General features: G+C 30.2%; 1 protein-coding gene across 1 annotated transcript; it reads left to right on the forward strand.

Moving 5' to 3' along the window:
• Positions 1-7389: 7389 nt before the first annotated feature.
• On the forward strand, positions 7390-12511 carry LOC100791057 (E3 ubiquitin-protein ligase APD2). The gene is made up of 10 exons (XM_006602605.4): positions 7390-7695; positions 8525-8631; positions 8737-8865; positions 9002-9095; positions 9383-9457; positions 9526-9605; positions 10501-10647; positions 10921-10990; positions 11079-11427; positions 11838-12511. The coding sequence occupies exons 1-10, from the start codon at positions 7500-7502 to the stop codon at positions 11911-11913; spliced, it is 1323 nt and encodes a 440-aa protein (XP_006602668.1). The 5' UTR covers positions 7390-7499; the 3' UTR covers positions 11914-12511.
• The last annotated feature ends 1273 nt before the right edge of the window (positions 12512-13784 follow it).

Genomic DNA, 13784 nt, shown 5'->3' on the forward strand with positions numbered 1-13784 from the left:
TTTTATTGGTCTACATGATTTATATCCAAAGTGTCATATAATAAAGACCCAAGAGAATAATTTATAAAATTGATACAGTAGTATAGAGTCTTATTATATTCACGTGAGGGAAAAATAATTTATTTAAGATAAAAATCTGTATTTGATTCGAAACATACCTAAAATTTCCATTGGGTAGTTTCTTTGACCCAAAACAATGATATAGGAGTTTTGGATGCACTACTCTAGAAGATATGAATGGAAAAGAACTTATTCAAAAACCTTTTATTATAAGAAGTTACATTTATATAAGTTAATTTAATGTTTGGATGAAATTATAAAAGGCATTATTAAAATTAATAATTAAATGTTTTAACATTATTATATAATTATTAAATTATTTAAATAATTAAATATTATTAAAAAAAATACTTTTTTCTATTTCATTTATAAAACTATTTTAACTTTATTATTTTATTTAAAATATTGTTATATATTTTCTAGAGATTTTGATAAAAATGATTATTTTTATAAAAAAAACTAATGTAGTTAATACATTATTAATTATATGTCTTTCTACATTATTAATTTTCATATTCAAAATGTAATTAATACATTATCATTTTAGTAATGCAATCACTTACATTCTAATTTATAATTTAATTATGATTTGTGTAATTATAAATTATAACATATAAAATGTCATTAATCTCGTAATAATATCATCAATAATGTCATCCAATATAAAATTGTTCAAATGTACTCATACCATAAACATACAACCTTGTATTCTTAAAAAACAAAGAAATTAAATATTTGTGGGAAAAATATTTTTTAAAGATTCTCTGAATCATTTCATTTGTAAAGTACGTTGAGCATCTGGTTCTTCTCATGTTGTAGTACTAGGGCCAACTTCATTTTCCTCCTTATCACTATCTTTATATTCGTTATCTTCATCTAGTGAATCAACTTCTCCATCAATCTTGTCATTTCTTTGAATGAAGTTATGTAAAGCCATGCAAGCAATAATGGTTTGGTTTTGTGTCTTCAAAGTAAAAGGTGACATATTATCCAATATCTTCCATCTTGCTTTACATAAACCAAATGCACATTCAATTGTACTTCGAAGACTAGAATGATAATAATTAAAAACTTCAATTCTCCATTTGATTCTAGGCCTAATTCTAAATTGCGGGATATGATATTTATTTTTCTTGTAAGGCCTTAGAAAACCCGTAAAAGTAGGGTAACCAGAATCAATGAGATAATATTTACCTAAAGAATAAAACAATAGTGCATGTTAGAACACAAACTTAGCCCATAATTGAGACTCGTGTATGAGTACCATATCTCAAAAAAATTATTGTAAAATTATATTTAAAAATAAATTTTAATTAAAATATTATAAATAACTGTTAATCTTTTTATTGGTACCGTAAGTAACAACTAATGAGAAATAACTCTTCACCAATATCATAACTTTGTTTAGAAAAAAGAGATTTAATAGTTAATAATTAAAGAAACATAAAAGTTTTTCTTTTATTTTTGTTCTCTTTATTCTCTTCCTATTCAATTCTAATTGTCTTTTTTTCTCACTATCTCTCATACTTCTTTGTATTCTCACCCGCTTTTTTAGTTTAGTTGATTATTGTTTCACTTTGACACATTAGCCAATAGCTCCTCAATACTTATTTGTTTATTCTCATCTCTTATGTGCATGTGTCTCTATTTGGAGGATAGAGGGAACAATTGACATTTCTTCCTTTTGAGTGTGTCAACATCAGGTAAAAACCAAAAATAGAACTTACTATACTCTTGTTTACTCAAATTTTCTTTTGTTGATAATTATTACATACTTACATGTTCCTTTATCAAATTATAATTGCCTTTTCTATTGAAAAGTGTTAATTTAATAATCTAAAATCTTATGCATATAGTAATAGTCTCATTATTGTATTGACAAATCACAAATGACAAGTTTTATATATATTATTAAGCTTCTACCCCAAATCCTGATGAATTGCGAGATTGATCTCAAAATAAATTTATTTTTTTATTGTTTTATTAATGAATAATGATTAATCTCAAAAATAATTTATGCAGGTTTAACAAAAAGGTTGAAAATTGAAAATTAAGTTTAAGCACTTACCAAAGAAGAGAAAGAGACTTGAGACTTCAAGATACTATGATCAAGTTTATTTTCTTGACAACCAAAATTAGGTTTTATTGTTTTAGCTCATTCTTATTTTATATACTCATCTTTGTAGTGTTTTATATATTATAATTTTTAATTTCATACAAAATTATATATAATAAGTATGTCAACTAGAAAATATGAATCAGGCTATTCAAAATTTTAGAAAAAGAGAAGAGTCAAGGCTTTAATTGCATCACAAAAAGGAGCTATGGATAAATTCATAAAAATAGATGAGAAAGATAAATTAGAAAATACAGGTGAGTGCTCTTTGAATGAACAAGATAACAATTTATATATAGGTGAAATCAACAATAGAGAAGTAGTTAGTGATAAGGATAATTATAATTCTGATTCTCAAACTCATGATAACGAGGAGGAGATTGGGGGATTAGATAATTTTACTTTTTAAAATATATATGATCTAAGCCAATGGAAGAATATTGATACGACTTTGAGAGATTTATTAGTAGAAAATGGCCGTATTAAAGTTATTGATATGGATTTCCCAAAGGATAAATATTCTAGGCACTTTTCTTCATCAAATTACATTCAAAAATTGCCTAATGGAGAGAAAAATGAAAGAAAATGGCTAATTTATTCTAGAGATTTGGATAGAGTCTTTTGTTTTTGTTGCAAATTATTTAATGTTGTTTCTTGTACAAGTAAACTAGCTAACGAAGGTAGTAAAGATTGGAGAAATCTTAGTGCTAAGTTGAAGAGTCATGAAATAACGAATGAGCATATTACTAATATGAATGCATGTATTGATTTGGAAATGAGATTGGTAAAAAAATAAAATAATAGACAAACATGTTCAAGAACAAATAAATAGATATAGAGAACATTGGAGAAATGTCTTGTTAAGAATTATTGTTGTTGTTAAAACCCTTGGTAAAAATAACTTAGCCTTCCGTGGAAAAAATGAAAAGATCTACCAAGAAGCTAATGGAAATTTTTAAGTCTAATTAAAATGATTGCGGAATTTGATCCAATCATGCAAGAACATATTCATCGAATTAAAGACGATGAAATTCACAACCATCACCTTGGGCATAATATACAAAATGAGTTGATAAATATGTTAGCAGACGAAATCAAAACAAAAATATAAAAAAAAATTAACAATGCGAAATATTATGCAATCATACTTGACTGTGCTCTAGATATAAGTCATCAAGAGCAAATATCTTTTGTATTAAGGTGTGTGAATATTTCATCAACTCCAATACAAGTTAATGAGTATTTCTTAGAATTTTTAAAAGTAGATGATACAAGTGGAAAAGGTCTTTTGATGCTATTATAGATGAATTAAAAATTGTTGGACTTGATATTAATGACCTTAGGGGACAAGGATATGATAATAGATCTAATATGAAAGGAAAATATCAGGGTGTGCAGAAAAGATTCCTTGATATTAATCCTAGATCATTTTCTACTCCTTGTGGTTGTCATAGTTTAAACTTAGTACTTTGTGATATGACTAACTCTTGTCCTAAAGCTACATCTTTTTTTGGTATGTTACAACGTGTATACACTTCATTTTCTTCTTCTAGAAAAAGGTGGAGAATTTTACAAAACCATATGCATAGCTTAACTCTAAAATTATTGTCACAAATACGTTGGGAAATCCGTATTGAAAGTGTGAAGGCTATAAAATTTCAAACTTTACAAATAAGAGATGTTTTATTTGAATTAGCTGAAGCTAGTGATGATCCTAAAATAAAATGTGAAGCTGATTGTTTAGCAAATTATGAGCTTAAAAACTTTGAATTTTTGTTAGACATGACTATTTGGTATGACATTTTATTTGCAGTTAACTTAGTTAGTAAGAATTTACAATCAAAAGATATGTGCATTGATGAAGCTATTGAACAATTAAAAGGTCTTCTTTCATTTTTTGAAAAGTATAGGGAAAATGGATTTGAAAATGCATTGATTTCTACCAAGGAAATTGCTTTTGAAATGGATATAGAGCCTAAGTTTCGTGAAAAATGTATTAGTCGTAAAAAGAAACAATTTGATGAAAATGTGAAGGATGAAATTGTAAAATCTCTTCAAGAATCATTTATAATTGATTACTTTTTGTACATCGTATATAAAGCAATTACCACACTTCAAAGTAGATTTGAACAATTTAAAATATATGAAGATATTTTTGGTTTTTTATTTAGTGTTAAAAAATTAAAGTTACTAGATTGTACACTTTTGAAAGAAAAATGCCTAAACCTTGAAAAATCTTTGAAACATGATAATTTGTTGGATGTTGATGGATTAGATTTATTTTCAGAATTAAATATCTTAAAGGAAATTATAGGATTGGAAAATGATAAGCCAATTTACATTCTTAATTATATAAAAAGAATAAATTCTTTTCCAAATGCGTATATAGTTTATAGAATAATGTTAACGATACCAATATCAGTTGCTTCAGCGGAAAGAAATTTTTCAAAGTTAAAAATAATAAAAACTTACTTAAGATCAACAATGTCTCAACAAAGATTGAACAAATTGGCTTTATTGTCTATTGAAAAAGAAATGTTAAATGAAATTAATTATGACAATTTAATCGATAATTTTACATCACAAAAAGCCCAAAAAAATAATTTTAAATAAAACAATGATAATTTTAATAAATTATTTTATGAGTAAATAAAAGACCTCATTCTTAAATTTGCTTTAGGCCTCTACAAACATTTGTTCAAATGTCTAAATGATGGATCAACAGGCTTAATTATGTCCTTTGCAAACATACACACAACTTCTAAGGCCTTATAGAAATGTCTAGATATTGTTTCACCTGAAATCTTTCCTGACAATTACAAATAGAACCTGGTTGACTCAACATGTATAAAAACAAGCCAACTTCCTCACAAAAAAATGAAAATCCAAGAAATTGTTGAATCTTGAATTGAGCACTAAATTATGGACAAGAGAATTATGTTATGATGAAAGAAGAAAAAGTCATGAGAACCCAAACTTAAAAAGGAATCTCCTATCCAATTATTCTTTCTTATATATTATGATCGACCATTAGCTTTTCTTGTCATTAAGACTTAACCAAATTATGCAGGCACATCCAAATTTAGCAAAAGAAGATTGAACAAATGTTTCTAGAGTCCTAAAATATCATAGACTGTCACATGAAGTTCGTCAACATGTGATACAAAATGATAGGTTGCCCTTGAAATTAACTACAAAATTTGTGCTTTTAGAATAAGTGAACATGACAATGTCAATGACAAGGAATTGATCAAATTATTGAAGGACGGATAATGAGACAAATAAAGAAATGAATTTGTTGAAATTAAAAAGATTCTTACATAAGACTCTACCATCTAGTAGCTAGTACAAACTGCTAGTGTATCAACCTACATAATATTAGCAAAACAACAACACTTGAAGAATGCTGCCACCATCAACAACAAAAAGTCATTTTCAGAACACAAACCCCCAACAACAGTAGCATAATGACTCTATAAACTTTGCAGCGAGATCAAGGGATGTAAGGACCAATTGTACAACTAGCACTAACTTTATTTTAGTTGAATAATACACACTTGAATTTTGGCTTCCCACCATTCATTACTAGAAGCAATGGTTTTCTTTTCTTCTCTCCATTCCAGCCAAGACCAATGTCCTTTCCAATAAGCTTAGCCCATAATTACCATTCTTTTTTTTAAAGAATCCCACCTATTTCTAAATTGTTTATATTCATATGTCAAATTTGTTGCCTTATTGAACTTTTCTGTAATATTTGCCCAACCAAGCTTAGTGAAGTGGTTATGAGGTTTATTTTGAGCATTCACTTCTTCTATGCACACTTTCAGCAATTTTTGAAATAAAATTTCAAATTTAAAATATCAATCAATCATTTTTCTTATAAAAATTGGAGGATATTTGATAGATTAATATATATATATAATAAGATAAAATATAAATTCTAAATTTCTATATTAGAATTCTATTTTTTTTAGAAAACCTCATATTCAAGCTAGTTTCAACAATACTATTGTAACTGTTACAGATGTACGGGGTGATTTCTTGGTCCTCCGCCGGTACTTGCGGATTCAAAGGTACACAAAGGGGGTTACATTTTGCCGCTCAAACTGCAACAGGAAATGCTATTTGAATAGTATCGGATCAAGATCTCAATATTTTTATTACACCATTCTACTATCTTTCTTTTTATAGGAACTTGATTGAGAGACATTTCACAAGTTTAAAAAATAGAAACAGTGATAAACATTTATATCTAACATTAATAAATATTTATCATTTAAAATCACATGCAATGCATCATTTATATCAATGCACAATATACACGTTTAAAAATTTTAAAATAAGATTTCACAAAAAAAATTCAAAATAGGACAATGAAACATAAAACTTATTTTGTTTTAATTAACTTTCAAGAATATTTACTTCCACCTCACAATCTCCACAAGAATATGTCCAAGGGGTCAAAATTCATAATAATTAATGAGACAAGTAAAAACATAACCCTAATCCATAATAACTCAAAATTTAATGAGAAAAAAAAGAAATTAATGAAGAATTAGTTAACATGTGGTGTTAACAAACAAAAAAGAAGAGATGAAGAAGGATGATACGAAGAAAAATCGAAAAACGAAAGAGAGATTGAGGAACGAAAGAGGGAGATGAATAACTTGTGAGGAACAAGAGAGAGAAACCAAATCTTGCACATTGAGGGTTTAAAAAATATGAAGGCATGTTTTGTCATTTTGAAATTTTTTGAAAATATTATTGTCCAAGCATAATTTTGGAAGCAAATCCCTAAAAAATAACAATTTCATAAGCTGAAAATTCGATCTTTAAGAAAAGGTCTATGGAAAGCTTTTACTTCTATTAAAAGCTAAGAAAAATTTAATAACTAAACACTCTTAAAAAATAAAAAATAAAAAAATATTTTTATAATATCTTATATACTAAAAAGTCTTTTGGGCCGCATCTAACCGGGTCCATATGAATCAGACCGTACTTTCAGTTAGGTGTAGGATAATGAGGTGTAATGTACAAGCATGACACATGAGTAAGTCAAAACCTAGTCTTCAATTAAAGAATTGGATGGTGACGTCTTGTCTCACGTTGAAAAAATAACTGTCAAGCACTCGCGCTGTTCGCCCTTGCAACCACCATCATTTCCCTAACTACCATTCCCGCGAACAAGAAGAGAAAGACTCGTAGTTGAAATTTGAACTTCACGCTTTCGCTTCACTTAACTGAAATATGAACCTTCTTCTTCTTTAATTCACTCCCCACACACACTCTCTCTCACACAGTCACACTTGTTTCTCTCTCTTCAATGGCGGAGCAGCCCCACTCCACCGCCGTGATTCCTCCTCCGTCCGCTTCATTGCCGGAGGAAAGTTTGCCCGGCAGCTCTCAGACGCCGCTCCGGTCCGGAAGAGGAGGCTGGAGTATCCGCGACGGCTCTGCCGCCATTTTCAGGGACGATACCTGCTCCTGCTTCGTCGTGGTCTTCAGCTTGTGGTTCTTCGGTAAGGGAGAATCTTTTCAATCTCTGTGGAACTCAGTTGTTTTTCATTGATTCACATTTATAGTTGTTAATTAAAGAATTTGAATCATTAGACACTAAATTGCGCTTAATTTAGCTGTATCACACTTTCAAGAACCAAATTACCGATTGAAAATGGTGCTCTAAGAATTGTCGCATGCATAGACAAGGGAATTACGTACTAGTAGGAAAAAATTTATCCAAAATCGTTACTAACACTGTTATCATTAACGTGATTTTTATTTTTTTTAATTTTAACTTTTTGTTAATTAAATTTAGAAGTAATTTGTTAAGTGTTTTATTAATGTTATTTTCTAATTAAAATTGAAATTTTACTTGGAAAGGGTATGCTGATTTTTAGTTCAAATTAAGATAAAACTTTAATTCTAATTAGAAAATAATACTACAATATACCATAAATTACATTGAAGTTTTTTCCATTTGTTAATTGGTTACTAATAAGACCTTATTATTAAATTGAGTAGTTATATTTTTATTCTAATTTTCTTTTTCATTTTTATTTTATTTTTTCTTCTATTTTCATCATTTATCACATTTATAAAAATAATTTTGTGGTTTCCTTACAATATATAAAAAATAATGATTTTATCTATGTAATTTAATATATGCATTTTTTTATAGCAAAACCTTGTTTTTTCATAGTACCCCTTGAACTGACGTTTTGACTCTGCCACTACTTGAAACTACTGTTGCATGTTGGGGAGACAGTTGCTTGAATGTGTATAATTTTTATTTATTTGTTTTTATTAGAATTATGATTTCTGAAACTCACAGTGCAATCTAATCTACAGTGTCAATGACTATGATACTGGGGGTTTACGGGTCCATGACCGTCGTGCTGGGTCCAAAATCATCAACCGTTTTCCAACCTAGTCCCGTGTTCGTACAATCTGTGAAGGTCAGTAATCATTGCTATTTTTATTTGTCTGTGTTTGGATTTGTAGTTAGTGAGTGTCTTTTGTAAAATGGATTTTCTTTTTCTTTTCTTTTTTTTTTGCATTAGGTAGAAAACTTAAAGGCAAACCCTGGCCCTGGACCCATTCTTTATGGGACATATCAGTATCCCCCACTTGATGTTGTTACCACTTGGGGAGAAAGTTGTAATGTGTCTCTTCCCTCGGGCTCATACAAGGCAAGTATATCTGTATATATGTGTTTTTCTCCTTTTTCTTCTTAAGTTTTAAGTTAGAAATTCTTGTAATACTACACTCTTTTAAATTCAGATATTGCAAAAGAAGCTGATACTACTCTTTTTATGTCTTCCACAGGAATGGAAATATTATCTGAATAGTGGGTCTTCAGTAAATATTTCGTTTCATGTGAGCTCTAGGAGCTCTTCTGTTTTCCTTGTAATTTCAAAAGGTATGTACATGGTTTCTACACTGCATACTTTTGTATATCTCTTACATGGGAATTTTATCCTCTCACCTTTTCAAATTTCAAATCACAAGGTCATGTGCAAGTTCTGTGTGTCTCTCTGGATATAACATTAATAAGTGAGGTCCTATAAAAATTAAAAAGAATAGTAAACACAGAACTTGCACATGACCTGCCACAGCTCTTTAACATCCCTGATTTTAGTTATCATGAAACTCAAGCATATACATTATTATTTAGTGAACATGTTATTTTGATGGCCTTACTTTCAGGGGACGGGAGCCTCACTCGGTGGCTGGAGGACCCAACAGAACCTAATACGACTCTGTCATGGAATGTGATCCATGGTAAGACAAAAAACACTATCTGTGTTTATGTCAATCCTATACTGATGCTGCTTTGTTTTTTTTTATAGGAACTGGTATGATTACACAGGACATACTCTGGTCGTCTAGCTATTATGTTGCATTGGGTAATTTGGATGAAGATGTGGAGGTATTTCTGTAAACCTATACTATACTTGCTCTGGTGGGCATAATAATTATAGGTTCTTTAGCAATGACTGAAGGGAGGGCATGGTGTGTTATTTTTCCTATCAGGATCTTCAAACAAAGTTTCTGTTAAAATACAGATTAAACTGGTATTAATTGACAAATCTCTTGTTTAAACAAAGTAACAAAACATATTCAGAGATTATAATATATGAACTGAAACTTAAGTTGTGATGGCATGGTGTGACTTATTACGTGGATTTCATCATCTCTTCAACATAGACTTGGACATACATGCTTGAAAACCTTTGAATATTTGGTTGTTAAACTTGAACATTAGAACATGACGCGTAGTTGTCCCTCATACTTCATCTTGCATTTTTTAGACATTTGTGTCTACTGTCTACGTGTGTTAAATCTAATCTCACGTATCTTCGCTTGCTTGACCAGAAAATAAACAAAGATCTCGCAAAACTTAAAATAGAGAAGCCAACTTAGAACAGATTAGGTTAGTGCTACTTTTACACATATCATAATATTAATTATTCGAAGTTTACTTTCTCCATTTACATCTTTTTCCCAAAATTCTCATAATTTGAATTTTGAACACATTCATTTCAGTTCAATTGAAGTAATCATCACACCTTAAATTAGTACTGTATTTGGACATTGTTATTGTTTCAGAAAAGGCCTTGTTACATATTAAGATGGTGTTATAGTAATGATAATTCTGGACCAGAGTGTTCTGAGTGTGGCAAAGCTGGGGTTTGATACAATTAATCTTATCAGATTTTGTTAGTTAATACTTCTATTACATCGGAGTCAGTTTTTTTCTTTCATTATTTTGATTTTAATGTGGGCTTATATGTTATTAAGCATTGTAGTTATTTATTAACTAGGTGGCATTAAACTTCAGTGTGAGGGCCTCCTTGCATAATACAACGAATGCTTACTACAAATGCGCTCTTACCAATGGTCCATGCAGTTTGAATCTTATCTTTCACGATGGGAGTGCTGCTGTCTTAGTTACTCCTGGTCCACAACAGGCAAGATTATTACCATATACTAGCTTCAATGAAATGGCCATCCTTACAGAATAAAAATCATAAATGGGACATAAAATTATTAATGCTGCAACCTAGCATTGCATTTTGGTTTATAACTGAAGTCGGAAGCTTGAAAATCCGGTGCTTTTTCCCTCTCCCAAGAAAAATCAAATTCCCTATGACCTTGTGAAATGCATATTCTTTATATTCTCAACTGAGGATATGAATATATTTCAGTTTACAACTTATTTATGTAACTTTTCTTTGATTCAGAATGCATCCAATGAGTGGTATGTCAAACTATCCTATGGACCAAGATGGATGACCTATATTTTTGGCATTGGTAAACTCCCTACATAGTCAGCCTTTTTACTAGCTGTATCAATCTCAAATGACTTTATATCCACTATTTATGCTTTATGTTCCTACAGGTGGATTGACTTTGCTTGTGTTTGGGGCCTTCAACTTCTTGAACCAGCTTCAGTGTGCTCATGAAGATAGAGCAGGAGTTAGATCCGAGGGAACATCACCTCAGAGAGCCCCTTTGCTTTCTAACAAAGATGATGATCTTTCAAGCTGGGGTTCATCATATGAGTCCTTGCCACAAGATGAGGAGGATATTGACTTTCTTCCAGGAGGCCCCATTGATGGGAAGATTTTAGGTGATGGTGAAACCAGTAATAATACACGGCGTCTTTGTGCTATTTGCTTTGATGCTCCAAGGGACTGCTTCTTCCTTCCATGTGGGCACTGTGTGGCTTGTTTTGCTTGTGGAACTAGGTAATTCATTGTTATAACAATTAACAACTAACACTGCTAAATTCCTAGAGCAATTTTGTTTACTAATAGCTTCACATATAGCATGGAGATGAATTGGGGACTCAAGTTATTTCCCCCCAATTTTTCTTATAGTATTTCACAACTATAAAAAAAGTAGCACATGCCCAAGAATTCCCATTTCAAAAGAAAGATTGAACAAGTATAATTTCTTAAGAATTTGGTTCCTGTTTATTTGAGATGATTTAAGATTTACAAAATTAAAAACCGTGTTGATCCACTTTGCAAGTCAATGTATTTAACAATCTTTTTTCTATATATGACATGACATCTTCAGTGGCATGCATCTCAATGCCTTTAGCTAATGCTTATTCTTGTTTGGTGATGATGTATGTTCAACCTTATCTATGCAGGATAGCGGAGGCAGCTGGCACTTGCCCTGTTTGTCGTAGGAACATGAAGAAGGTTAGGAAGATTTTCACTGTTTGATCAGTGCACTGCCTTGTGTAGAGATTAAATGAACAGTCATCAGAATCATAGATTACCTTTTATGTACTCAACTACACATTATTTTCTTGTCAATCATTAGCAATGATCAAGCAATAGTGTCTGCTGGTGAGGGTCGTATTGGCCATTGCAACATTGCCTAGTGTAATAGTAACTAGATCAATAGCCACCAGAATCATAGATTACATTTTATGTATAAAACTACACATCAATGATCAAGCTAATGGTATCTGCTGGTGAGGGTCGTATTGACCATTGCCGAAATACCTGGGAAGGTGTGTTTCCTTCAAAGGAAGGAAGAAGAGGGGAGGCAAAGAGGGATATCATTGTTTGGTTTGGTTCAAGAAAACGGGAGAAGAGAGGGAAAGGTCACCTTGTGTGGTTAGTAAGGAGAGAAGAAAAATATGGATGATATATTGTTTTATTCTTATAAAATAATAACGGGGAGATAAAACAAAATCTCATGATAGATTTATTTTGTACGGTCTAAAAATTGTAAAGTATAATGGTTATGTACTGCTTGAATTAATTTTAAAGTAGTTATGGTAATAATAAACAATAATAACTTGTGATTTGATGATTTGTAATGTCAATATAACCTTTTTCTCTTATTAATTTATTTTAAATGTTAATCATTCATTTTTTTTTGTCACAACTTCATTTTTTTCATATATTAAAATATAAAATAAAAATATGAATTTAAAAGAAATGAAAAAGAAAAATAATCAAAATATCTTACATTTTAATAGAAAAATAATTAAATGCTAACAAGATCCTTTCTTACAAAATATTTTGACCCTCATATCTTATTAAATATTATTTTTATTAGTGAATCATCAAATGCTTAAAATCACTCATAATATTATTTTGATCATTGAAGAAATAAAACAGCAACAAAACAAGACAAACGAACTAAATACATCTAGTCAGAGACACTCCCAAATCATCTGCTAGGACTAAGTAAGAAATATCTACTGGACATTGGTTCCAGATCGACAAAGTAGAATCATTTTGAGCTCCTTTCTTCGCAAAAGCATCAGCACAGAAATTACTCTACCTGTAGCAATGACTAAACACAATATGACCTTGCTGAGATGTGAAGGAACGGATTTGCTCCACCAAAGGATAATAAGGATGATAAACAGAAGTACCGCTGCTAATAAGATCAATACCAACTTTTGAATCTGAATGACAAATCAACCATTAGAGTTTAATTTCACATAATTTTCCGAAGGAGGACTCCAGGAAAACCAGAATATTATTATGAGGCCTAGGAGTACTGATGTAGAGCATATCTCGATATTTTTGTCAAAACGACATCTTATTTTTTACTATAATTCTAAGAATATTTGTTGCTTTATTTTAGGATTTTTTTTTTTATATTTTGTTGTTTTTTATTTTAAGAAATTAGGAAGATATGATCATATTTAATTCGGGAAATCAGGAAGATAGGATTCTTATTTAATAAGAAAAATTAAGATGATATCATCCTTATTTTTTCTTATTTAGGTTTATTCTGTCTATATATGAAACAATTTTATGTAATCACAATATATTGAAATAAAATGAATTAGGAAGGCTTTTTCATGCATCAACCTCTAGGTAATTTTATGAACCAATCTGTCTGAAGTTTGTCTTGGTATCTTTCCACATTTCGAGCCTTTCAAATCTGCTAACAAGTTACTGCGAAAAGAGCGTCATAATCAGCCTTGATGTGATATGATGTGTCTTCACAGCCAAGTTTAAATGTCCTCACTATGACCAGGAGAAACATCCATACGAAGCAAATTCCAAATTCTGATAGCTTTGGGACAGTGAACTAAAACGTGAAAAATAGATTTAATATCAGCTCC

This window comes from Glycine max, chromosome 18 (genome assembly GCF_000004515.6).
Source record: "Glycine max cultivar Williams 82 chromosome 18, Glycine_max_v4.0, whole genome shotgun sequence".
Taxonomy (NCBI): domain Eukaryota; kingdom Viridiplantae; phylum Streptophyta; class Magnoliopsida; order Fabales; family Fabaceae; genus Glycine; species Glycine max.